Here is a 27,713-nt window from a genome sequence, read left to right as displayed (position 1 = left end):
AGGGGAGACTATGTAATAAGTGTCTCTGACTGATGGGAAATGGTCTGTACTAATGGCCCTCTTTCCTGCCCTGCAGCAAGCCCTCCTACTGGAGCAGCAGAGGATCCACCAGTTAAGAAACTACCAGGCATCTATGGAGGCTGCTGGTATCCCTGTATCGTTTGGCAGCCACAGACCTCTGTCTCGGGCACAGTCCTCCCCAGCATCTGCCACCTTCCCCATGTCGGTCCAGGAGCCCCCCACGAAGCCAAGGTTCACCACAGGTAACTCATGACCTCTTGCTTGGAGTAGGGGATAGGATGTGGGGGAGGGGGACTGTGGAGGAAGCCACTAATGAGAGGTTAAGGGAACAGCCTGCAGCTGTCCAGAGACAAGCAGCCAGCCCCATGCCAGGCCTGAGAACCACTCAGTCATGGGGGACACCATGGTCCTCTTATTCTGGGGCTAGCCAAAAACTCAGAAAACCACCTTCTCTTTCCCCTGAAGAAAGCATTCCCACCTGTGTGCCAGCATGGGGCTACCCAGCCTTCATTCTTGATCAGCAGCAATAGCAGCTTTATCTTCTGCATATATTCTCCTATACCAAGCCTAGGACATCAGCATTGCCAGGAGGCTCTGTGACACCCTGTACAATGGTTAGTGGAAACTCTGCTGGAGTAGAGCAGACTCTGGACCTCTCTCCCCTCTGGCATTGCACCTGCCCTGTGGACTGGATGTAGTGTCTCAGTGCCACTTTAGTTTGCTCCTTAAAGGTCCAGAGGTCTAGGGTGAGCTCAACAGAGAGTGTAGACCACAGCTGCAGGGACAGAGATTATCTTCCCAAGATGGCCACACCACCCCTTCCAAGAGTTCCCTGTGGTGGCAAGCAAAGAAGCTAGGATGGTTCTTTGTATTGTTGATTTACTATTTCTTTGTAATGAAATGAAGGGAAATGACATAAATCCTTCATAGGTCTTATAAAGTGTCGCGTCTTCTTGAAGAACATTGCAACTATAGTCATGTTCTTTTCTTAGAAGGAAACTTCCTATTTTAGGGAAAAGTTTCAGTAGTAATATCTCAAAATTACCTAATCAATCAATCAAACAAACAGTCAATAAAATTGCACCTCTGCATGTCCTTAAAGGACTGCAGCTCAGATAAGGGAAACTCTGCAATGATAACCTCGGTGGCAGCTTACATGCAAACAGTGCTCAGTGCTATAGCTCATAGTGTTCTCTGAGGCTGGTCAGAAGAGACCTTTCTGTTTGTGCGGCTGGCTCAGTTCTACAGTCCAAAGCTATAGGCTGTGTTCATGCACTTGCTTGATTCACGGCTGCATATGCATCTCACATAAGAGGTCCAGTTCTCTTTGTATTCTTGTATACATCTTGAGTAAGCGGGTACATGCCACCTCTCACCCTCCCCCAACTGCACCCCCCCACCACCAAGTTGAGCTGCTCTAAATTGGGAAGCCACAAAACCCATTCAGACCCGGACCACCTGGTACCTTGGACAGTGCCCACCTGCTTGCTGCAGAGCCTGGGCAGTGACTAGGCAGGCAGGCCTTGAAGGACCAACACCTGCCATTCCTAAGTCAGTGTAGCGCAGAGGCCACCCAGACCTCAGTGCCATTGTCTTACCTTTTCACCTTTCTATTCATAACTTGGCCCTATGGTGTAGCCAGTCTTCCTGAGCTGCAGTGTTGGCCAGTGCTGGGTCTCTCTCTGACTATGCTTTTATCAAGATCCTCTCGTACCAGCTTGGAAAGGGGGTGGGATGAACTTGAACCAAGAACCAATTCTGCTCTGTTCCCTCCTAGGAATTCTGCTGCTATCTTAGGGCCACCTTCTGGCATTGGGTGGCTCAGCCCTGGGGACTACTCTGACTTAGCTCTGCTCCACTGTAGGTCTTGTGTATGACACACTGATGTTGAAGCATCAGTGCACCTGTGGGAACACCAACAGCCACCCGGAGCATGCTGGGAGGATCCAGAGCATCTGGTCCCGCCTGCAGGAGACTGGACTCCGTGGCAAGTGTGAGGTATGGGGTCTATGGGGACAGAGACCCCTTCTGTCTTGTTTGTGCCAGGACATGGCCTCCAGCCTGCTGTATTCATATTCTCTACCAGTCTGTATTCATGTTGTAGTAAGGGAGAGGGTTCAGGAAACATTGCCTATGTATTCTCATCTCCATCCATACTGTCTGTGGACTTTTGAGAAGCCTGTCTTGGTACCTTTTCTATTGCTGTGATAGAATACCTGAGGCTTATACTTTATAAAGCAAAGAGGTCTGTTTACCACCTCACAGTTTTAGTAGCTAGAGGGTCAAAAACAAAGTACCAACATCTAATGAGAATCCCCTGACTAAGCCACAACGTAACAGAAGCAGAAAGGAGACAGCTTGCTGTGTGAGCTGGCTTTTCTCTGTGACAGCCTGTTCATTTGAGAACTAGTTTAGACATACAGGTCTGAGCCATAATAACTTCTAAGAGTGAAGTCCTCATTTCCCAGTCACCTTCTGCCAGATCTGCAGTGCCAGCACTACCATATTGGGTATCTAGGTGCCATGCTTGCCCTCAGCAGGGCTGGCCTACCTGCCAGTGGTACAGTGTTCACCCCATATCTGGCCACAGCAGAGCAGGTCACATAGAAAAGGGCTCTGTCCAAGATCATGTCAGGCCTCTCTGGGTTCCTGTGTCATGACACAGCAGATATGCATTCCCAGGCCCTGTGTACTCAGGAGTCCTAAGCTCTGAGGAGGAAGGATGAATTTGAGTAAGGCAGGGACAGAGACCAGGGTCCTGTGCCTGGGAGCTGTTAGTCTCAGGTGAGCCTTCGTTCCTTTCCCTGTGCCCTAAGGCTGCCATCACCTACCTCCCAGGATTGCCTGCAGTACCTGCCACAGGAACCTATTGTGTCTTCTCCTCAGCTAGGAAAACCCCTTCATCTGTCCCTCACATTGTCCTGCACATCAGTATAGGTTAGGGCACAAGGAACCTCAAAGGCCAGTAAATACGTCATGGAACAGCAGTTATTTCTGTTTCCTCTCTGTGGGCTCACCTGCCTTCCCTTATGCACTGGAGAATTCAGAGTTTAGAATTAGCCCAGGGCTCACATAGCCCTTGTCTCCCTTACCACCCGTATTGTACCTCACTTTTGAGGATGTCTCAGTATCAGGCCCACACCTGCTCCTGAAGGCCCTGTGGATAGAAAATGATGAACAGGGGTGAGGTGAGGCCACAGGCACCTGCTTTGGAAGTCTGTCCAGAATGCTATGCCACTGGGGGGCAGCATTGACCAGTGTACACAAGTCATGAGAAAAATCTCTTTCCTCTCTGTTGAGCTGGCCTTGCAGGATGAACTAGCCATCCTGTGTGTCCAGATGTTGCCCTGAGGCAGCCTGCAGTTTTCAGCCATCATCAATGCCTTGTCCCCTCCCAGGAAAGTACACGCAGGCAGGAACTGTGAGGCAGATTCTCAGCCAAGAAAGCAGGTGGAGCCAGGCAGGGGTAAGGACACAATAGATAAAAGCAGGGTGGCCCCCTCTCCTCAGTCCTTACTGCCTGTGTGGAGGCACAAGAGCACAGTAGCCAGCTCCCAGTGCAGCACAGAGCACAGTGTGTCACCATGCTCAAAGGGTCCCACAAAGGGCTAGTGTTGAGGGGATGGATAGTAGAGCAGTGGCTTGAGGCCCTCGAGAAGGAGCTCAGGCAGTTCCCTCACCTTGGATACTTCCTGCTATTTAAGCCCAGACCTTGGTTTTAGAAAACAAAGTAATAATTTATTGAAAATCATTTGTGTGACAGTAAAGGGGGTCATGTTGAAAAGCAGAATTATCTTTTTAAATGTTTTTCAAAGCTATGATTAAAATATAAGCCATCTACAATATTTTGAAATACGATGTTATGTGCTGTTTTGTTTTCCACTTTTCAAAACGTCAGTAACCATGTGCCCATCCCCATATTCAGGTTGCATTCCCTCTGGGGCAGTGGCCTTGTCATGGTAGAGATAAAGCTGACACAGCGATATGTTCTCCTCTTGTGTCCCACAGTGCATCCGTGGACGCAAGGCCACGTTGGAGGAGCTGCAGACAGTGCACTCGGAGGCCCACACACTCCTCTATGGCACAAATCCTCTCAACAGACAGAAACTGGACAGTAAGAAACTTCTAGGTACTCGAGACCTCCTTACATCCCTACCAGGTTTGATCTGCAAGTGATGTTTCCAGCCCTTGGCCCCTGCCGCTGGCCAGGACAGGAAGGTTGGCTCCCACTAAGGCCACGGTGCAGAGAAGCCTAGAGCACAGTCAGCTCTGGAAGCTGTTCAGGAATGCTTACGGCCAGGGGTACCCAGCCCTTGCCCTATTTGCAGTTTCCTTTCTAAGACTGCTGAGGGGAAGACTGAGAGGAGGCCTGGAGAGTCCCTGGCCTGGCCACACTGAAGCCATTGGTTACAGACTCGGGAGCTGAGTCTTGCCCCTGTCAGTCAGCACTCCTATGGGCAGGTTCTTGCTAGCAGAGACTCATCCTGCATCAACAGAAGGGGCTTTATCTAATAAAAGTAGGCTTTGACAAACTGTGGGGCCCTATGTAATCCCAGAGTGCATCCTACATCACCAACCTGGCTTACCCCACAGACCCCAACGGCTCAGAGACAGTGATTTTTGCAGTGATCCAGAACTACAGGCAGTAGAAACAGACAGAGCTAGAGCTTCTTCTGGTCTCTTCCTTGGGACTCTGACTTCAGGTCGTGGTCCCACAATGGGGGTTCTTGGGCTGCACTAAGCCTGTCTCCCTCCCACCCTCTCTAGTGGGCCCTTTGTGTGCTTGCCTTCACCCTCAATCAGGAGACAGGGGACCCCTCTGCAGGTGCTCAGCCAGTCCAAAGAGCACTGCCAGTGAGGGCTCCCAGCAGACGTGTCCTCCAAGCTCTTGATGCTGTGCTCACACAGAGCCCTTCTGTGGTGGAGCCTGGTCTAGCGATAGTACCAAGGAGCGGATGGGAGTGGGATGGGTTTATGCTAGAATTTCAGGGCGCCTCTTGCCAGATTACTCGGACCTAGGAGTTAGACCCTGGCAGGCAGCAATGAGGAAGTCTTAAGAGTGAATAGTAGGGCATGACATGGGGCACTCCACAGAGAACTGGGGCGTGCTCTGCCTCCCTCCTGTCCCTGCCACCCACCCAACACTGTTACTGCTGCCGAATAAACAGGAGGGCAGGCCTCTTGCACCTAGGAGTTCCATTCCTTAGCATTCTTTCTCAGCCACTGGGGAACACTGCCAGCCTAGATGAGATGAAGCCAGAAGCTGCTCAGCAGCCAAAGGACAGCCCTGTGGCCCATGGGAAACAGTCAGAGTAGCCTGGGATGTGTGGTGCAGGTGCTGTCTGCTACTGACCCAGGCTGGATGCAGGGATATCGTAAGTCTTCTGGGACTTTCACTCTTCAGGCCATGCCTTTTGTTTTGCCCTCTACAGCCCACTGTCCTGCACATGGGCCACTTGGCTACAGAGTACTCTCCACACAGGAGCAGGACAGAGCCAGCTAGACAAGTGCCCTCCTAAACACGTGCCATTCCTCAGCCACCCCTTCCTCAACCCACCAAAGTTACCAACCTGAATGTTTTTAATTTTAAGCTAGTTTCAAACCAGAACATTCATAGAACTAGATGTGTACCATGTGGAACAGAAGTGTCTGTGCAAGGCTTAAGACATGACCACTCAGTGCCCACCAGTCACGTGAACACTACCCCTCAGCTAATGGCCAGCACCACTCTCCTCAGGCCCATTTCTGCCAGGGTTTTTCTTTTATAGAATATTTTCCCCATGGCCTACACCCTATACTCATCCCTGCATCCCAGCAACTATGTGGTGGACTCTGTTGCTACACCTGTGTCGTTGGATGCAATTGGTACCCATAGTTCACCCTGCATTTTTCCTTCTTGCTAAGCTTTGCACATTGACACTGCAGAAAGTACCTGCTCCATCACCACCTAACCCCCAAGACCCATGCTTAAGTTTCTACAGCATCCTCACCACAGACCTACACAAATGTCTTTGACCTAAGTACTTGAAACATTGTAATAGCAGTTATCCCAAGTCCTGTTAACATAGCCCTAATTAGATGTTTAAATACTGCTGTGCTTTTCTTTCCTTTTTCAATCCACACGTTTCTCTGCTGTACAAAGGCCCTTTGTAGTTCTTTACTGATGTGCCTTTCCACATGGGACTGAAGTGAGTGGCAGGTGTGGTGGGCTGGATGCCATCCCTAGAGACAAGGAGGGGCCTAACAACCGTGCTGGAGAGGAGAACCTGGCGTGGGTGACTCTAAAGCAGGCTAAGCAGACCTCTGAAAGCCTGGCTCTCACAGAGAGTGTGTTACGGAAGGCACAGCCATGTCTCTCCTACCTCATCCACACCCTAAAACATCAGCCCTCCTGCTGCTGTGAGTGGACGTAGTCCTTAAGGCTAGACGTCAGGCACGTTGTACAGCCTGATTAAAGCGGTTGTGACCCCAAACCACCGACAGCTAGAGCTAGGCTGTGGCCCAAGCTGGCATGAAAGATAATCAGTCTAGAGCAGAGACCCTTGAATAAACTAACGATAGACACCCAAGCTCATCCTTGTCATGAACAGGATGCCCTGCCTCCTACTCAAGTGTGCTTTCTGTGCTTAATAGAGGATAAACTTCCCTTGCCCTTTTTTGCTGGCTGGATTATGAACATGACAATATTCCAGTGATTGACATCTATAACATACACAGTGTTGGCTATAACTTCAAAGGGAGACACACTTCCATAGCCCTGGCCACCACATAAGCAGTATGCATTTCCTGAAGGAAGTCTCAGTGTCTGGGCAGAGGAGCTCTCCATCCCCCACATGGCCAACTCTTACCCCCCTGGAGATTCCCCTCTGCTGCAAGAACCTAAGTATGCAAAGCTTAAAACATTTGAATTTGTTGCCCACCTCTCACTGAAGGAAAGATGGATTTACTGTTCCTGTTCTGCCTCCCATGTTTTTATATGCAAATAAAGACAAAGACCTGGACCTAGGCTGTGGCTGTTTGTCCATTTAAGGAAGAATGGCAGGGGTAGTAAGAAGCTGGCCCAGGTAGGAACCAAGTGCCCTAGCCTTCAAGAAACAATAGGAAGTGGAAGGCCACACAGAACTGTTGCCTCCATGTGAATTTGAGGACTCATAGTATCAGGAAATATGCAGGCATGTCCTTGTTCCTACACTGTCCATAATGGCTCAGTGCACTTAGCTGTAGGCCAGGAGTGGGCGAGTTTACTCAGATCCATGCTAAGAACTCCAGCCAGATATGTAAACACAACCAGCCTCCCCTAACCCCTAGATCTGCCAGGCCTCAACAGAGGAGGTTCTGTTCTGTAATAGGAACACTGTCAGGTACAAACAAGCTCCCCTACCCACAAGATGTATGGGCAGCATGGTGTCTGGACTGTGCAAGACTGCCAACTCCTCAGGGGCCCACTCCCACCTCCTGTGGCTGCCTACCCATAAAACGCTGCTTCCTTTCAGACTCTGGCAGAGCCACTCTCCTTGCCCTTGCTGCCTGGTGGTAGAGTCTTGCAGCAGAGCCTGTGGGACTCTAAGAACCAGTCTTGTCCTAGGGTCCACAGCATGCTCTTCAGACTGGGCACTCACAGAGCCAGTGCTACCCTGATCATCTGACCCTGTCCTTCTCCCCACAGGCTCGCTGACCTCAGTGTTCGTCAGGCTTCCTTGTGGTGGTGTTGGGGTAAGCATTTCTTTAATGTGTAAATAATGTCCTGTTTGTTCTCAGGGCCCCAGTGGTCACAGAAATCATTGCCTTGCTCTCTCGAGTGGGTAATGGCTGCCAGGTGTTTTCCATAAACAGTACTATGGGGTGGGCGGGGCCATCTGGGGCTTCAAAGGGACTGAGAGCTGAGAGCATTTTTTTTTTTTCACTGAACTCAGGCACCTTTCTTTGGGGAAGGTTGTCTAACAATGCATCTTACTAGGCCACAGCTCTTGTGCACCTCATGTGTACACTGTGCCTCATGGCCTACGTCCACAGCAGTGCTACATGCTTGTCCATACAGGTCACAGAGGCCTCTTAGGGAATTGTGCACTTTTCTTGCCACGCTCTAGTTTGTACTCCAGATAGTTTTCTGTGCAGTGACCAGAGCATCCATGGGTCAGATGACATTTGTAAGACATTCTCTGGTTTATGGTGCCCTTGCATTTCTATAATCAGGTGATACGAGTAGCTAGTCACTTAGAGAACAGACTCAGACACACAAATGACAAAAAACTAGGCAGAGGCAGCAGTCAAGATATCTACTCCACCTGTGTAGACAGCCTTAGCTTGTGCTGCCAAATTGGCCTCAGGAGTCAGTGGTTCTGCAGTACTCTTGTCCCCTGGGATAAGAGAGTGGGACCAAGCCTCCTGTCTGATCTTCTGACCTTCAGAGTCACAACAGCACCTCGGTGTGTTGGGCCAGCACATGGCCAAACTTGTCCTAGCAAAACCTGTGCTGTGTTTGATCACAGATTGTGAGGTGAAGCTGAGGTCTGGATTCTGTTATGGAAATGAAACAAAATTGTTTTCTTCCTGAGTCTTTACAGAAATCGCTGCTTTGAAAATTGCCCCGTCAGAAAGAGAATGATGGCATCTATTCATACTACCACCAAGCTCTCCTGGAGTTATTTTGTTTTGTATTGTAAATAGGCTGCAATCTCTTAATTCAGGGCAAATTTTTGGCCCAACTTGAAAAGATTTGGATTTGCACTGCCCTGCAGCCAGAGGGTCCTGTGCGAGGCAGCATTTATAATTTGCAAATGAAAACTAAATGCAAGCTCAGACCTAGGGGTCAAACCCAGGCAGACTCCTGCACAACTAACCCCAGATCTGAGGTCCAACCGGCATGCCAAATGAATGCAGACGTACTGAACAGATGTGAGGGGAGCCCATGGGGCCCAGACTGCAGAAGGGAAGCCAGGAGGCAGCAAGGCAGCCTAGAAGCTCTTAGTGACTCTTTGGGTCTCTGCTACAGCCATGAACTCAAGTTTTCCTCCCAAGATTTCCAGGGCTTGCTCCCCCTCCACCCACTGAGGTGTCAGAAAGAGCAGTGCAGATGCTATGGGAAATCTGAGACCTGTTTGGGATGAGGAGTGGAACCTAAGGGCAGGCCCCTCTGTACCTGGATGCAGCTTCCCATTGCCGATACCGTCATATGGTAGTTCTTTTAGAATGTTAAAAACCAATCCTTATTAGCTCTGTTAAGTAAAAGTTTGAAATACTTTTGATCTTTTTTTTTCCAAACCAAATAAAAACTCTTCTGTTTTGTTCACCTCATTATTGTGAACTTCAGACTAGTAAAGACCTGTGTCTGTGACTTTCTGCTCCTGCCCCAACCCTGCCTGGAAATGTAGTCTGGACTCTGCTGGCTTCTACCTCCTCCAACTGCAACTCGAGCCCCCTGATTCCCAGGGCTCACCCAGATTTGCCACATGCTCCATTGTCAGTATTCAATTTCATTTCCCAGATATTTCTGTACTTCCCATAAAGCACTTTCCTCTAGCTCCCGTTAGCATCACCACCCTAACGGAAGCAGCTGGTAGACATAAATGGGGACAACATAGCAGAAAAGTCTTGCCATGATAGCAGCCTGGAGTCCTGGGGTTTATTCCTTCCTCTGTGCAGAAAGGAGCTTGGCCAGGTTACAGACACTGGCCTGTGATGCCCAGAGAGTAGTCTACAGAGAGTCCTGGGAGAACTGGCACATGTCATGTGTATTCCCTTCCCCATGTCTTAGGCATGCTCTTTAATAAAGTCAAGCTCAAGCTGGAGAGATGGCTCCACCCTTAAAGGCTAGGCTCACAACCAAAAATATAAGAGTTAAGTTCCCAGAATCCATGGCTGTCTCTCCAGCCACCAAAAAAGTACAAAGAAAAAAAATAAAATAAAGCTAGGCTTTTTCTTCACACAGGGGAAGGAAATGATCACTGAGCTTATAGCCTCCAGCCTGGCCTGAACACTGCTGGGCTGCCAGGCCACTGCTGCCCCCTGGGGGTCACAAGGCAGCTGGTAATGTCTGCTGCACTGTCTGTCACCTTTGATATTATAATGAGCCAATAGTAAAGATGTGATTCTCCAGCCAGAGCTGGTCTGCATAGGACTACAAGCCAGGGTTTCGGCTTTGAATAGTGATGCCTCTCAGGCATTCCTTTGACATTTGGGAACTATTTAAAGAACATAGCCCATGCTTGGTACCCACCTCAGCAATGTCTTCACCCATATAAAAGAGGTTTAAATCATCTATCTCTGAGAGTGAAGCTTGTGGAAAGCTGGAAAGAGTTGTTCCCTCTCTGCTGAGGGATCAGTATCTGTCAGTTAGCAGATGGTGTTGAAGGTCCACGGACACACACACATGTGCAAGTGCACACATGGACACACATACAAATGTGATTTTAAAGAATTGTAATGTGTTCTTCTTTGCCCAAGCCAGTAACACAAATGGTTGGCCCTGCTTTCTGTTTTGAGTGGAAGCTAACAGGCCACCTTTCTATTACCTGGGACAGACCTAAGAGTTCATTTTTACGCCTTGTGTCCTGGTCTCATGTAACTACTCTCAGTCCTTAGTAGGCTTGCAGTTAAATACTACACATAATAGAGCCACTCATTATAGTTTCTGTTCCATTTCATTTTCTGATTGTTAGCATAACTCTTAGTTCCAGTTCCACTTTACATAGTAAGGGAGTCAGTAGGTTAGGATGCTCACTGTCAGCCCAGGTCTGTTAGAGCAAGTTGAAAGGAAAGGGTTACTGGTGGGTACAACATGATATTTCTGGTCATTTGCTTTTATTTGTGTGTTTACTGTTTGGCACATCTCAAAAAGAAATGTGTGACAGCAGTGATAGCAACACAGGATGTGGCTCACTGGAGGAGCGTTTTCTCCACAGGTGGATAGCGACACCATATGGAATGAGGTGCACTCGTCTGGGGCAGCCCGCCTGGCTGTAGGCTGTGTAGTGGAGCTGGTCTTCAAGGTGGCCACGGGAGAGCTAAAGGTCAGTGAGCATTGTGGAGCTAGGCCACACGAGGAAGGTCTGCCCACTGCCCTTTGCCCTCTGTGAGGAGACTCCTGTCCAGGATGATGTGGGCATTCCCTTGCTGTGAAAAATGCGTTGTCCACATTCTGTGATGGATCTGTAGAGCCCTCTAACCTTCCCAGTTGCTGAGGAGCCTAGCAAGGTTTTGTTCATGTGGCCCATCTCCTCAGTATCAGCAGTATTGAAATTAAAATGAGACATTTTAATGGCTGCTGGATTCACACCTGAGTTACAACAGTGTAAACTGGTGGAGAGACACTGGGATAAGACAGAGTCAAAAGAGAGTATCTTGTGATCTTTGTGGGAAACTTGATACTTCTCTGACCTGTGTTAGTGTTGGCATGTGGCAGATCTTGAAAGCCAATGCAATGTGGACCTTGCAGCCTCCTACTTATGTAGTTGTCTGGCCCACGGGATGTTTACTGAACCAGACAGCAACTGTGCCAGCACACTGAGCCCTAGCAAAAATCAAGTACCCTCCATGCCAGGGTGCCTCTCGTATATATAGGGGCAGGCAGCTGTGAAGGCTGAACCCCATCACTGGCAGCTCCTGCCCACCCTCTTCCCAGAAGTAAATAGCCTTGTCTACTTGAGAAGTGGCTTAGATCTCCCCAAATTGGAAGGCCAGAAGTACTGACATCATTACAAGGAAAATGAGTATCCTGGAGAAAAGAAGGACTATCTCAGTTCACAGTGACATGCAGAGAGGCTTCCCAGAGCTAGCCCATACATGGCCTTCCATACTCAGAACCCCCACACTGTCTTCCTACTCTACTCAGCACAGTGTGCTAAAGGATGTGGGCCTGACAGTGGAAGGTTGTATGCACTGTGGAAGCTTTTCGTGAGGATGTTCATGGGGAAATGCCCCGTGGGAGTTCATCTGCACTCATTGTGAGTGCTGGTATGTCTTCATGCCATGCTCAGCTGCTGCTCAGCACCATGCACACGGTTGTCTGCTCAATGCAAGAGGCAGGTGGGATCTGACTTAGCTGCTTGTTAAAAGCCAGTGCCCGGGACTCAGTGCAGACACAGGGTTGAGGAAGTGAGTCGGCAGTGCTGAGCATCACAGTGTAGCGTCTGTCTTTTAGGTCTGCTTCCCAGCCTTACCACTGCCATGTCCTGTTCTAAGGAGCCAGCTTAGCAGCCCAGCACCCTTGTTAGTAGTCAGCCGACCTTTTTGTGCTCAGTTAAAGCTTGACCACTTCTTGGTGCTGGTGAAGAGTCAGAGGCCTATTGAGTGTTTTTACAGCAGCAGTCCCAGGGGTGTACCATTGGTTCTGTAAAGTATGAGCAGCGGGGAGCCGGCTATGCAACCATGCCATCCAGTGCCATCTGGGGGGGAGGAGAGTTGGGGACTGTAGGAGCTGTCTGTTTCCCCAACACCTAAGCTGCAGTCAGGATAGAGGTGAGCCCAAGACCTGCTCGAGGCAGGACATGGATCTAGCAGCACCCTATATGAACATTCTTTTTTTTTTTAAGAGGATGAGAAAATAAGTTCTCATTTAGCCAAGCTAGCCTCCAGCTCACAGTATAGCTGAGAGTGGCCTCAAGTTCCTGATCTTGCTGCTGGGATTATAGCATTCACCCCCATACCCAGCTTTCTTTCATTTGTATCCTTGTCTGTCATAAGGCTGCTGGTGAACAACATGCAACAAGACCATCCCAGACCCTAACCCACACGCCCTCCAATGGCAGCCCTGACCCATAGGCACTTAAAAACAGAACTGAGGGTCTACTGTCTGTCCTCAGGTCACATGCCTTAAAAATGGAGCCAGATTGCCTGCAAAACAAGGCTCAGCTAACCCCATTCCCCATCCATATCGTGACTAGTAGTAATGGAAACCACATCCTTCTGTGAATTCTGAATTTAGTGACGTTCTTGTGGATAAGAAATGTCTTTCCTCACTATTTCCCATTGTCTGCTATCATCTGCAGAATGGCTTTGCTGTGGTTCGTCCCCCAGGACACCATGCCGAGGAGAGCACACCCATGTAAGTGGGCAAGCAGGCTGATTAAAAGCATGGGTAACAGGGATGGGTAAGCATCTGGGGGCCCGGGGAGAAACTGAGTGGCCTTGTGCACATCACCCAGGGTGTATTGCTTTGTCTCCTCTGCCCACAGCCAACATAGACATGTGATTTGAGGCCATGCAGTTGGACAAGGAGTATGGGCACTGCCACCTGTTAGCTTCCCCATTGGGTGTATCAGGGAGGCTGTGCCACAGATGTGCGTGGTGATGGTTCCAGTCTCTAGCCCACAGGAATAGTACCATTCACATTTTTGATGGGTTTTACTACCTTTTTAACCAAGCAGGATAATTGTTCAGAGCCTTCCCCAAAGGCTGGCCCAATTAGATATATTCTAGATAATTCTAGATTCTGTCAAGTCAACCAATATTAACCATTAACAGTGTTTATATGTCTTCAGTGTGTGTGCGTGCGCGCGTGCATCTGATATATGTATATGTGTCTGTGTATATTTGTGCTGTTTGCATGTATGTTTGTGTATACCTTTATGTTGTGTCTGTAGGTGAGTGTAAGCACTTAAGTGTGCCTGTGTGTATATCTGGGATTGGGGGAGGTTCTCTGTGGTGGGTAGATGTCTTCTGTGGTATGTGTGCTCATGTAACGGTGTATACATGTGTGTCTGTGGAAGGTAGTATGTGTGTCTGATGGGTGGATCTGACGTGGCACATGTGCTTCTGTGCCTGTGAATCTATGGCATATGTGCATTTAGTGTGGCTTCATGTATCTATAATCTGTTGGTTCATCACTACCATCACTTGAGGTCCTGAGAAGAACCAGCTGGCCTTCCCCTGAACCCTCATAGGGACTTTAGACAATGCTCTGCTATGAATGGTGTAAAAAACAGTAACTAGGTGTCTCTTCTGCAGGGGTTTCTGCTACTTTAACTCCGTGGCAGTTGCAGCCAAACTTCTCCAGCAGAGACTGAATGTGAGCAAGATCCTCATTGTAGACTGGGTAAGTGGCTGCCTCATTAGCCAGTTCTGGGAAGAGCATGCATGCCCACCTGTCTCCCCAGTGGACAGCCTGAGTGAGCACTGGGCCTTGTCCTCTGTTGATACTTGGGACTGAGGAACTGAACTCTCTGGATGCAGTCTCAGAGATCAGAGAAGCCTGCATCCATTTGAAGTTGGTTTCAAGACTTTGGCCAGCTGATCCTAACCTCATGGGCCCTGACCTGCAGGATCGTGCCCATAGTGAGGATTGCCACCATGGCTGGTCCTCGGCAGTGTCTCTAGGAAGCTGGAGAATTGAAGGTCATGTTCAACCTTTCTTATGCTCTGACCTGGGGACATGGACCTGGACTGCCTACTTGCGCTAGCTGAAACTCACACCACACACATGACTAAGCCTCCATCTTCCTAAATGAACAGAGCTTCTTATAACCCCACTGTGGAGTGGCTGATTTTTCTGAGAGTTAAGCCAAGTGTCACTGTCCCATGAGTAGACAGGTATTGAGGTGTGCCTGCCAGCAGTCCTTAGTTACAGTGCTTAAGTGTCATAAACTCCAAACACCAGGAAAAGAGGCAACCTGGGCTTCTGCCAGGCTGGATCACCCTGGTCCTGGCTGAGAGAAGTGGTCTTCAGGACATGCATGCTGGGTAGCCCTGTTCTGCAGAATTGTATGTTATGTGAAAAGCGGTAAGAAACCGGTGGTTCTAATATATACCTGCACACAGAAACTCTTTCGTACTGATGTCTCATAACATCCTTTATACTAAGCCCACATCAGGATGGAACAGCATTTGGATTTCAAGCCCTTCTCAGTTTCAAAAAGAACCAACAAAATATAAACCAGAAGAACAAGTCAACTTGGGTCTGGGACAGGGCCTGAGCAAGGCAGGAAGGTTGTAGTTTTCTACACACCAGTGAACCTGTCCCTTCCTGCATCCTGGCCCTTCCTTAGGGAACAAGCAGAGAAGTGGCAAAAAAACAAACAAACAAACAAAAAAAGAAAACCAGAAGTGCCATGCAGTTGGTGGCTACATAGATGTGACAATTATGTTCTGGGAACAACTAAGTCAGCAGGTGACCCACATAGACAGTCTCATCTTCCCAGGGCTGCAGGACATGCTCCCCAGGGCCACACTTCGTATTAAAATGCATGATGGCAACACACATAGATACTGCTATGATTCATTTACAGTATTCGTCCACTTACTGTGCAGTGTTACCAGTGGTTCCTCCTTCCACCAGGAACCTGGTGCATGGCATGAAGGGCTCTTGTGTTTGTGAGCACCGGGGCATCCATCCACAGTCTGCACTGAGCACAGATGAATGACCCTGTAGAAAAAGCTTTCCTCATTCTCTGTCTCTGTCTCTCTCTCTCACACACACACACACAGAGAGAGAGAGAGAGAGAGAGAGAGAGAGAGAGAGAGAGAGAGAGAGAGAGAGCGAGCGAGCTATGCAGCCCAAAACCACCTAGCCTGCCCATCCTGGGAACTAAGTCCCATGACCTACAACAGTGGCCACTGGCCTGGCAGAAACCAAAGCTGCCTCTTGATAAATGGGCATCAAGTCTTAAGAAAAGAGCTGGTCGTTTTCTTTTCAGGGTGGGGGTCACTCATGACTACCTAGGGTCAACTGCCACATATCCTATGTCAGTGGTTCTCAATCTTCCTAATGCTGCAGCCTTTAATGCAGTTCTTGTGTTGTGACCCCCAATTATAAAATTATTTTCATCACTCTTTCATAATTGTAATTTCACTACTGTTAAGAATCGTAATGTAAATATCTGATATGCAGGAACTCTGATATGCAACCCCAAAGGGGTTGCAACACACAGGTTGAGAACAGCTGCCCTTTGTGATGTGCCTGTAAGTAGCCAACCCACAATTAGTGATTATCTTAGGAAATGGCTCACTTACCACAAATAAGGCAGGCATGTAAGATTACTCAGATGGCTTTGTTGACATAGCAGCCTCAGCTCAGCTAGAAGCCTAACCCCATCTATCCCTTTCACTGAAGTCAGGACTACACTATGTGCTCAGAGTTACTCCGACTCTTGCCTCAGCATTTCTGTAATGCTGCATGTACCCCCCAATACCTGACCATGAGGTGTACGCCTGGCCAGAGATTCCAGGCTATTCACCTAGTAGGAGGGTTGAACTCAAGGCCTGATCCTCCCTGAGCCAGTTCTCTTGTTCTCTTAGGATGTACACCATGGGAATGGGACCCAGCAGGCCTTCTACAATGACCCCAATGTTCTCTACATGTCCCTGCACCGCTATGACGATGGGAACTTCTTCCCAGGAAGTGGAGCACCAGATGAGGTATGTGGAGTGTATGAAATGGAGTGTGTGAAACTTTGTATCTGGAGGGGAACAAGCTATCTTGGAGCCAGATACCACAGCTACCAAGAGAGCCAGGCAGATGCAGGCCCTGCATCTGCCACAGAAGTAGCATTTCACACTTGTTACAGCTCAGGTTGCCCTGCCGGAAATGCTAGCCTGGATTATCCTGTGCATGATTTAGGCCAGAATTTTTTCCAGTTTAGTGAGAATCTGCACACCAAATCTGGTTGCATTCGGAGTGAGCAAAGCACACACTAAGGGAGGTTGCTGAGCTGCTCCCCAGGACTCCTGCTTCTCTGTACCTTGGGGTGATACTCCCAGCCACTGTTGTTAGGGGCATCTTTAAGCAGCATGCCCAGGGACACAGAGCTTGCCCCTGAAGATGGTCCCACAGTAGAGTCACTTTTGTCTTTCAGTAATTCCTCCTAGTTCAGGGCCTGTAAATAACTGCAGCCCTGTGAAAACTGTACCGCTGACGACAGTGCCTGGCACTGGTAGCCAACTTCACTGGTGAGCTCACACACAAATGCATGGGACATGTACCTATCCCTGTGGGCACGCCAGCCCAATCCACCCTAGTTCAAGTGTTGGTTGTGCCAGGTATTCTCTTGAGTTGGTGACAGTTTCTCTCCTTGTGGTCGCAGGTGGGCACAGGGCCAGGCGTGGGTTTCAATGTCAACATGGCTTTCACGGGTGGCCTGGAGCCCCCCATGGGAGACGCCGAGTACTTGGCAGCCTTCAGGTGAGTACCCCACTGTCCAACCACAGAGACTGGTTCTTCTGAGTCCAGGGCAGCCGAGCCGTCTGGAGGCTCTGGGCTTAATTGTTGTACTGCCTCACTTCTCTTAGGAATTCCCTTTTCTGAGAGCCTGTTGAGTCCCAGTGGAAAGATGGGGAGGTGATGGAGGAAGGGGAAGTTTTCTGCTGTGCTAGAAAGTATTCATGAGTCACTGGAAACTGAGGATGAAAAGATCTCATTCCCTGCTCATTATTCCACAAACCCTTTGTAAAAGGAAAGTGGAACTGAATGAAGGAGATCGATAGCTCACACCACATTGTCTGTGCTGCTCTGGTCCCTCACACTGGCTGCTTTTTACAAAATACTGACTTCCATCCTCCACAGTTCTTTTTATTACCATCAGGCCAGACTGCAGCCAACAGTGGATGGCCGGGCCCCGCTTTCTTCCTGTGTTACTGTGGCAGCTTTCCCCAGCCATTGTGCATTGTGGAGGCTCCAGGCGAGTTAGCCATAGCCCAGGAGTATTTCCTGGGCCTGCATGGCCTGTGGGGGGCCTTGGGTCTCAAAATGCACTTTTTTTTTTTTTTGTATTATGGATAAGAACATCAGCGGACCTCCAGGGGTCTTCTCTGCCTTTTCTGTAATTCTGGGGTCATGTCTTGACCTCTATACATATGTACAGGCAGGTGCATTGTGTGTGTATATATATATATATGTGCGTGTGTCTATGTGATCCTGCATGGTACTATGTATATGTCTCTCTATCTCTCTCTCTCTCTCTCTCTCTCTCTCTCTCTCTCTCTCTCTCCCTCCCCCACCCCACCCCCCGTGTGTCTGTGTGTGTCCCTGTATATGCCTATTGCTGTGTGCTTATATGCCTATTCCATAAGAAATAGATCTCTGGAGGTTCGAGCAAGTGTGTGTGCATGTATGCAAGTGTATATGCCCCTAATCAGTGAGATGTGTCCGTAAAGTTTATATAGACCTTCCATGTGCTCTTTAGCTGTGGAGCCAGTCTCAGGGCACTTCTCAGCATCTGCTTGCTCATTTTGAAGTAGGTTTTCAGTCCCACTTCTCATTGGAAAGGTGATTGTGGTCCAGTATGGTAGAGTCCTAGCCGAGTGGGTCAGAGTTGACTGGCTCATCAGTTGTTCCTAGAAATGACAAATCTCATTTGACACGATTACAAAGGTCTGCTGTTCAGCTGTTGGCTAGGTGCAGGCAGGGATCGCTCAGGCCTTAGAAGCTTCATGTTGCCTGTGACCTGCTCCTCTCCTCTTATCCCTTTGGTTGGACCACATTGATCTGTGCTCACCTCACTTACAAACCTCCCCTAAACACTAGAAAGTCCATGGAAGCTGAGCCTGAGAGCCAGGACTGTGGTAAGAGAGAAAGTCATTGCCCAGTAAGTGGCCTTTATTTCTGAGTGGATGCTGTTTGCAGGTCAGGGCCTGTGAAGGCCTCATGGTGGCTATGGTACAGAAAGAAGATAATACTCTTGATGACAATAAATGGATACCCTCCACTCATCAGTCCTTGCAGCCGAGTGACTGGGCCGGCCCTCATCCCCCAGGCCTTGTGCTTCACAGGGGGAATTTCTTGAGTGTGCCTGCAGTTCTGTGGTCCTGGGCCCCAAGTCTGATCCCTGGTGTCCCTGGCCAGGTATCTACAGTGTCTGACCTTCCTGGCCAGCCTTTGAGGTGAGCCTTCCTTCCTCAGTCACCCTGACATCTGTTCTAACGTTTGGCAAAGTGTATGAATGATAATCCCTTATTGAGAGCGCCTTCTAAAGCTTCAATCGCTTCTTTGAAAAGGGAAATTGTTTCAGGTTGTCTTTTCTTTTTTTTTTATTGATTTTAATGTAAAGTAGCACTTTGAAGTTCACAATTTATAGTTCCCTGGGCATCAGGTGTGGAAAGGGGTCAGAGACTCATTCTCCCTTTCTTCTTCAGTCTCCGCCTTTGGGGCCCCTTGGGACAAGGCATGCCTCAAAGGCAGCACCTTGTTCTTCAGAGCCCTCTCCTGCCAGGTCACATTTTCAGGGGATCAAGGCTCCGATGAAGAAAAGATAAGAAAATTGCCCCTAATGGGATCCAGAAGTAACGGGCACTTTCTCCTCGGGCTTAGAGACTTATGAGAGAAAAGGAACCATAATTCAAACCAGGCCCCAAGCCAGACACAGCTTTGAAGTTGTCGGAGCTCAGTCAGAGCACCATGGGCTGGGAGGCAGAGTGATACGCTGTCCTTAACCTCCTGGACCTGTCTGCAGTGACACAGAGTCATGTGTCATCAGGAAGCTTAACAAAGATGTCAGCAATGTGGTCTTCTGAGGGTCATCCATAATTTCTCACTGATGAGACACTGGCCTCAGACTACAAAGCCCAGTACCCTTCATTGGGCCTTCGTTCCTCATTCCCGTCTATAGCCTGCTTCTGTTGATGCCTTCTCCAAAGAGCTATTCGGGTAGTAGTAGTAAGATTGCACATAGCCCTTGTGAATACACACTCTGCTGGTACCACCTGTAGTCACCACTGCCTTCTGAATGGCTTCATGTCTGAGAAACAAGCACTCCCAGTGTGGAAATTTGGTCAAACCATCAACTACCTTTATAGAGGTAGTTGCAGTTCATCATGGCATCCCACTGCTTCCTTAGATAGAATTTCAGCAAACCCAGTAAATGGTGGTATGGTAGTCTTAGAAGTCAAGACAGGAGAAGCACAAAGGAAGTCCAATGAATCAGCAAACTCTCTTGATCTGCCTGATCCCACAGAGAAACCAGGGATAAAGTTTATTTACATCTGTGATGCAGAGGTTGGCTCTCAACCACCAGGGGGCCTCAGAAGCCCCCAGAGGTGAGGTCCAAGCCGAGCATTATGGGGAAAAGCATCCCCAAAGAAATTGCCTGTTCACCTTGATCCTGGGGATGCTGTTGAGAGTTCCTTCCTGCTAAACAATAAGTGATGTGTCTACTGCGGCCTGGGTAAAAGACATGGTCCCAGGATAAAGCATTTTTGAGTAGACAAATCCAATGGAAAGAAGCCTAGAGGATGAGACTACCTCATTAAACAGTAACAAGCCATGGAATTGGATGGTGAGATGGCTCAGCAGTTAAGAGCACCTGCTGCTCTTCCAAAGGTCCTGAGTTCAAATCCCAGCAACCACATGGTGGTTCACAACCATCCATAATGACATCTGACGCCCTCTTACAGTATCTGAAGACAATGACAGTGTACTTACATATAATAATAAATAAATATTTTTTTTAAAAAGCCATGGAATTGAGAGGAACTGGGGCTGATATGAGTGTGGGCACTGTGATCTCCAACACACTCACTTGCAGGAGGTTGAGCAGCACCAGGCCAGAGTCAGATGTGCACATTTGGGTATATAGCAGAGAATGTTCTTGCTGGAGCCATTTCTTTAGAAAGTGTCTGAGTTGACATTTAGTAATCCAGGAAAGACAGGTTTGGTGCATTAGGACAGAATGCTTTAGGTATAAAGAAGTGAGGACCCTTCTATGGTTCCTTAGAGACTGGAGCTGGATAAGAGAGAAAGTCAGACCAGTTGAGGGTAGGATAGCTTCCCATGAGCCCAAGCCTTAGCCAGCATGAGGATGCACCACACACAGTCTGTTTGAGGTTTTTTCCTAGTTTAGATGAGTGGGAGGAGGTACTGAAAATCAGAGGAAGCCTGTGGAGGAGAAGGCAAGCTCTCTAATAACAGGCTGCCAACCCAGGCTGTTTGGAGTAGGCTTGCCATAGTGAGCATGTGGCAGTCAGAGTGAAAGCAGGATGTCAAGACAGGGAGTGGACTTTGGTAGCTTCTACGTGACATTGACCCCTAGGGTGGTGACAGGACTGGGTGGGAAGACACAGGTTGGTGTCCCCTGGTATGGCAGCCATCAGCCCAGAGTAAGTTAGAGTAGTTCAGTGGCTCTCCACAGTTGATGCTCTGGGGCTCCCTGCTCTCATGTGAGAGCATCACCTAGCTGTTGCACTTACTTAGTATGCATTTCAGAGATGTGTCCTGTCTGCCCTCTAATAAGACATGGGATGTGTGACTATGAACCCCTAGGTTATGCCTGGTACTGACCTTCCCATGTGGCTAGCAATGAACAGTTTCTCTGTGAAATGCAGTTTGGACCTGCATCTGTTCCTGGTGCAGCAGCCCCACCTTTCTCCAAGCAAGGCACAGTGCAGACAGATGTGGGCATGTGTCCTCTGGGCTGTGCCTATGCATGAGAGCCCACATGCCACAGCTGCAGAGTTGGGGTGACTGGTGTGAAAGCAGGGCCCACAACGGTACTGGTAATGAAGTGGCCTAAGCTGCAGAAGAGACATTCATCACACAACATGTGTCACACAGCATACATAGGATCACTCCACATGTTCTGCTCACCCGCAGAGAAGCCACTGTATTCTGCATCTGAGTACCTATGGGGACCCTTATTCCCTCCCCACAGCCAGGGATGAACATGGTCACATTTCCAACCCTCTCAGAGCTCTGTCCACCTTGACTCATTTCTTCTTCCTTCAGGCAGATGATAAATTGATTTGTTGTCTCAGGAAGCTTTGCCTCCCTGCCCTCAATCTCAGATTTACAAATACACACATAAATGCACAAAAGGATAGAGAGGAGGCTACAAATATTTGATCTTCTATTTCAGAAACAAGGTTGATGCTTTCAAAGTTTATTTTGGGAAGTAAAATGTAAACTCAGTCACTCATTTTCTTAGAGCACCAGTTAAATAGGGCCATTCTTTGAGGTTCTTCCCTACGAGGATCCTGGGTAGGAGGCACATCCACAGGATATCAGGGAGTGTCCAGCTGGTACACAGAAGTTAAAAAGCCATGTTCCAACAAGGAACAGAGACAATCCTATGATGTCACAAATGGATGCTGAAGACACCCTCTGACACATACCATACATTCAGGGCCATCATCAGTTATCCTAGCTTCAGCTCATTTTCAAAGCAGCTGAGAAGACACCAGAGACTGCATCTGCTAACATCCACTGCTGCTGTGTACAGGGCCACTTTGGCTCCAACCTGAGGAATGGTTTATGTTTCATTTTGGTTGGCTCTGGACCATAACACACAGCAATTGTGATCATCAGTACTCTTGGTATGAGCTCCATTTAATAATGATTTTAGCAGAACATTCTTTGGGGCAGGTAATTAGATATTAAATAGCTCAGCTATACTTCAAAACTAAATACTAAAGCCCTTCATATGCACTTACTGGAGTGCTTAGCAAATGGCACAGTTGGGACAACAGTTGGTTTTACTTGGAAAGACATTGGCTTGGCTTTAAAATCCATGTCAAAAACGTGATAGGTTTTATTATTTTGAAGACAGGAATTCTGTGACAATGTCTTCACTGAGTAGTTAATTAAGATGCTGTCTCCTTGGTATAATGGTATGACAACCACTGTTCAGACATCTTGTCAATTCAGCATCTCACACCAAGGAAGACCCAAGACTCAGAGAGGCCTGCAGACCTTGCCCTGGGGAGACAAGTCCACACCATGCAATGATGTCAGTCACGTAGAAGCTGAAGGATCCTATGGCATTCTCTACCCTGTGACTGACTACAACATGAACGTGCTCCTGACCATTGTGCCATGTTTCTAGACAAATTCCAGTGTATGCACTGGGTAAATGCTCACTTAAATGCTTTGTACCAATGAAGTGACAGTCTTATGTGCCTCTGTTGCAGCAGAGCACACTGACAGCTATGTAGTCTAAGGCCCAAGGTCCTTCACTGAAGAGCATGACATGTCATGCAGATGAGTCCAGGGCTGAGATCTGCAGCCACAGCCCCTGTGTGGAATCCACCAGTTTGCATCTTCCCTCATCATCTGTGGTTGCTGCTTAAACACCTCAGGGCACCTGTAGCCTGTCTCACCCAAGACTAAAAGATTACCTGCCCAGACTTTTGCAAGTCTGTTGGCCCTCATCTGTGGTTAGCTGGATGTGTCCTGCACTCTAACAGTGGTCCACAGGGCCCCCAAGGTGCAGGCTGGCTTTTAGAACATCCCTTTAGCCTAAAACAAACAATTTCAGGAGACACTAGACTGTGTACACCTCCAGAGCAGCAGAAGCCAAATCCACAATTGTCCCACTTTGGTCTGGAATACCTGTGTAGGTTCCAGTTATCTGGAGTTGAATATGTATATTGTTTAGGAGACCTCTGCATACTGACCAGAGCCAAGGCAACTGAAGTAGCATGTAAGGCCATACCACACCACTTTACTCTGCCTTTCTCCATCTAAGCTGTCTCTGGGAGCTCTGATATAGACAGAATGTATTCTACCACCCTGAAGTCTGAGGAACTGGCAGCCAAGGTGTGACCTAGAATTATTCCTAAGTTGGTCCTGTTGAATTGAGTGTCTTTTGGCTAAAGTTGGAACTTTGCTAATTTTGATAGGTAGGAGAGGTTGAAAGAGAAAGTGGGGTTGATTGTTTTGGCAGTTGAGTGCATGGTAGTAGGAGGAACCATAGTGCATCTGTCTTCCCCTCCTGTGGTGCTCCTGCATGCACAGATTATAAAGGCCCACCACATATGCTAGAAAGGATATGAGACACAGTTGTCCTCTGGGTGGGACAGCTTAGGTGAGGTAGCTTCACAAACAGGTAGTTCAGAAAGATGCCAAGTACGTCAGCCACCTCACGGCACTACCTGTTCAGTCACATGACCAGACAACACAACCACCTTCCTCATCTGCTCCAGGAACACAAAACACTCCTGCTAGAACTATGAGACCACAAATATCTCCCTCTCAGGGTCCCTGCTGGCCCCTAAAATGACACTGAATGTTGGTGTTGGCCATTCCTCATCTAATGAAGCAGTCTCTGAGGCCGGACTGTTTGTGGCCCTGCACCACGGCTTGGCCATGGTTAATGGTTTCATGTTGAGAGCTAGATGGCTTGACCATTGAACATCTCAGTGGTGCCCATGTTTACACAGTTCTCCTAAATGTGATATCAGTTTCCCCTTTTGCCATTCTAGGAGTCACCTTTTCTCTTTAATTCACTTTTACACATACATAGATGGCCATTGACTATTGGCACAGATCTCTTTAAGGTAGGTGGGAAGCCTGTATGGACTGCACCCCAGCAAGGCTGCAGAAAGCTAGCCAGGGCTTGTGTCTTCTCGGCATTGTGTAGATCCTGCTTACTTCCTACATTCTTGGGACAAAGCAGCTTAAGGAAGGAAGGGTGTATTTTGGCTTACAGGGTGTCATGGCCAAAAAGTCATGTTGCATTTACAGTCAGGAAGCGGAGAAGCATGCAGGTGTCAGCTTGCTTGGCAGTCCAGGGCTCCCAACCTGTGGGATGGTGTCAGCCTCATTTAGCATTCCTTAGCCCAGTAGCTAGTTTAATCTTGATAATCCATGGGTATGCCAGTGGATTGTCTCCAAGATGATTCTAGATTCTGTCACATTGACATCAGTAAGAATCATCTCAGTGTGCCTTAGATGACAGCCCTGCAAAGCATGTTCTTGTGTGGTTCAGGGGGAGGTATTTGCATTGCTTCTTTCCAATTCCACTGAAGCCACAAGATCTTGGCCCACTAACCAATGAGGGATTGGACAGCAGGTGCCCCAAACCTCAAAGAACAATGTACTTGACAGCTATAGTCGTCTGCATCCCATGTTCTTCGCTGATCCAATGATGCCTTCTCTTGTCCTTCGTAGAACGGTGGTCATGCCTATCGCAAATGAGTTTGCCCCAGATGTGGTACTGGTGTCATCGGGCTTCGATGCTGTAGAGGGCCACCCCACACCTCTTGGAGGGTACAATCTCTCTGCCAAATGTAAGTCACCAGAGTTCACCTGTCCCACTGTCATGTTTCCTCACATTGTTTGTGTTGTCTGTGAGCCAATAGGAGGGATCTCACCTGCAGAATGTATGGACAGCATCAGCAAGCCCTGAGCAGCAGGAGGCTGAGAGTTGAAAGTCACAAGTTCTAACCTTAGGACAGAGACTCAAAAGGACATCAAATTCACAAGGTCATGCACCAGTTCTGTCAGCTGTACTGTGGGCATGAGCTCTTCTCCAGCTGTCAGAGGATAGGGCCCCAGTACCACCTAGCTGGCATGTGCTTGGTGCTGAGTTTTGTTCTCTGATGGAGAAGGCCCTCTAATCTTTATAAAGCTGGAGAAGGAATCAACTAAGAGGCCTTGTGTCATATAGTTGCTGCTCTTCTCATGGAAGAACTTACTGGCACTGCCTCTGGCCTTTGCTTCTGCTCTGCTGCAGCACATGGAGAAGATAAGGAAAGCCTCTGGGCTGTAGCACTTTGAGTCACACAGTGACCTGGCTGACTGTCACCTGTCTATCTGTAGCACCTTGGGTCACACGGAGGCCTAACTGTGTCACCCAGCCATGCTGAGCAGAAGCAACAGGAAGCCTAGGGTCCTGAAACCATGCACAAATGCCTTCTTCAGTCAAGGTCCTGGCATCCTCTCCTCTCTGCCCATCAGTGCATCTAATCACAGAGAACAGTCAGTCTCTCCACTTTACCGTGGTAGATGTGGACCCAGCAAAGGAATAATGAGACTAGAGGTGGCCTTTGGGATGGATGTCAGTGCCTCTCTCCTGCTATCATTGTTCCTGCAATGGGTCCTACAAGGGCAGAGAGTACTCATGTACCACAGTCTCTGTAACCCCAAAGCCAGTATCAATGTTTCCATCAGAGACATTGGACCTGAATCTGGTCTGGTGAGTGGGCTGGTTACTAGGGCTTTCCTAGTGCCTAACCTGCATCAGCCTATCTGGCTATGCATAGCAACCCCATGACCAGCAAGTGATGTGCTGGGTGTTGACTGAAAACAGGGAAGACTGTGTGACCCTAGATGGAAGCAGATGCCCAGACATGGATGTGGGAAAGCTCCGTGGCCACACACAGCATTGACATGGGCATGCTGCCGTCCACTCACATATGTATGTACACAGCATATCAGATGCCCAGGAAGGCAGGGAGTGCAAAGCCTTAGATGGGGAAGATACAGCACTGAAACCAAAATTCAGTCAGTCAGATGAAGATACAATCCACAAGCCAAACTAATAACCATGTTAAGCTAGCCTCAGTTACTGAAGATGATACCCAGCTCCTGTGTTTATTAGGGGGGTTGAGGGGAGTATCTGGCACGCTCCACTCAACGTGTCCCTCTGCCTTTGCAGGTTTCGGGTACTTGACAAAGCAGCTGATGGGCTTAGCTGGTGGCCGGCTTGTGCTGGCCCTTGAGGGAGGCCATGACCTGACAGCCATCTGTGATGCTTCTGAAGCCTGCGTGTCTGCTCTGCTGGGAAACGAGGTATGGAGCAGTCCTGGCCCTGCAGAGTGCCTCACCACAGGCACCAGGCCACTGCACAGAGCTCAGACGGCAGAGGCCAGCCACCTCCCACCTGAGGGGGAAGCTGTATCCCAGCCCATGTAGGATGTCTGACCTTGGCTAAGAGATGAGCAGAAGGGACACAGAGCGGGGCCAGGACACAGAGGCACTCGCTGCAGCACGTTCTCCCTTCCTGTTTCACTCGTGTTGAGGATAACATGCTGGCCAGGCCTCATGCTACTCCTCAGCTCTCCAGTGTGGTCAGGTGTCTCTGGGAGCTTGTCTGCAGGCTTGGGTGGAGTCAGTATGCACAAGATGAGCTTTCAGCTTAGGGCTGGGCTGGGACCTCTTTACTCAGCTATCATTTATCTTGTGATTCAGGAATAATGCTTAGATTCGGGTTCTACACTGCCCCACTAGTACTGCCAGGCAGAGTCGGGGACATTGGCCTGCACAGTAGTCTTCAGTGGGTCAGTCACATAAAGCTTTTGAGGGCTAAAGTACAGTGAGCACCATGTGAGTTCCCTCCTGCTATGTTGATGAAGACCCCTTGTTGACATTCCTAGCTCCTTGTGTTTATAGCTGCACACAACAGAGACCCAGTTAGAATGAGCTTCAGGTTAGAATAAAGGTGATGTCACATAACCCTGGGAGCCCCTAATGCGTGTGGTAAAACTGACATATAATCTTCATTGAAGAATTCCCAAATCTGAATCTGTCTAGGCCAATGGTTCTCAGCCTTCCTAATGTCGTATTAAAGGAACTCTTTTATGCAGTTCCTCAGATTATGGTGACCTCCCCCCTCACCATGAAGTTATTCATTGCTACTTCATAACTGAACTTTGCTACTGTTATGAATCATAATGTAAATCTGTTTTCCGATGGTCATAGGTGGCCCCTGTGAAAGGGCCATTCAGCCCCTCCCGCCCCCAGAAGGGTCACGACCCATAGATTGAGAACTACTAGTCTAGGCCTCTCTGGCTGGTTTGTATATGTGTTACCTAATTTATGTACGTGATTCTTGCTTCATAGGTCTTGCTCACATTGGTCCCCTATGGGTGCTGTTTAGGTGCTAGGAAGGAGAGACCCAGGAGCAAGGAGCTCAGTCCTGGAGCCTCTGTCACATAGGAGCCCCTCAGCTTCAGGATTAGAGTAGCAAGTGGGTCAGCAGCTCTGCGATCTGCGGCACCTGCTGCACCTGCTCTTCAGGGCTTATGAAACTGCTGTCCCCACCATGTAGGCC

At 48.7% G+C, this 27,713-nt stretch overlaps 1 protein-coding gene across 9 annotated transcripts in view; it reads left to right on the top strand.

The window, feature by feature from the left end:
- Hdac4 (histone deacetylase 4) overlaps positions 1-27,713 on the top strand; it is a 242,442-nt gene that overhangs the window by 198,885 nt on the left and 15,844 nt on the right. For 7 of the 9 annotated variants that reach the window (XM_029480595.1, XM_029480619.1, XM_029480601.1 and 4 more), the window contains 11 exons: positions 77-263; positions 1,886-2,019; positions 4,030-4,150; positions 7,688-7,734; positions 10,923-11,030; positions 13,008-13,063; positions 13,966-14,053; positions 16,252-16,371; positions 17,037-17,134; positions 24,830-24,948; positions 26,319-26,452. In XM_029480595.1, coding sequence (XP_029336455.1) covers positions 77-263; positions 1,886-2,019; positions 4,030-4,150; positions 7,688-7,734; positions 10,923-11,030; positions 13,008-13,063; positions 13,966-14,053; positions 16,252-16,371; positions 17,037-17,134; positions 24,830-24,948; positions 26,319-26,452 — 1,212 coding nt within the window. The remainder of the gene's footprint in view (positions 1-76; positions 264-1,885; positions 2,020-4,029; positions 4,151-7,687; positions 7,735-10,922; positions 11,031-13,007; positions 13,064-13,965; positions 14,054-16,251; positions 16,372-17,036; positions 17,135-24,829; positions 24,949-26,318; positions 26,453-27,713) is intronic. The other 2 variants (XM_029480609.1, XM_029480606.1) reach the window with 1 other exon arrangement.

Source organism: Mus caroli, chromosome 1 (assembly GCF_900094665.2).
Source record: "Mus caroli chromosome 1, CAROLI_EIJ_v1.1, whole genome shotgun sequence".
Lineage (NCBI taxonomy): Eukaryota > Metazoa > Chordata > Mammalia > Rodentia > Muridae > Mus > Mus caroli.
The sequence above is the reverse complement of the archived record's forward strand: the minus strand, read 5'-3'. Positions and strand labels throughout refer to the sequence as shown.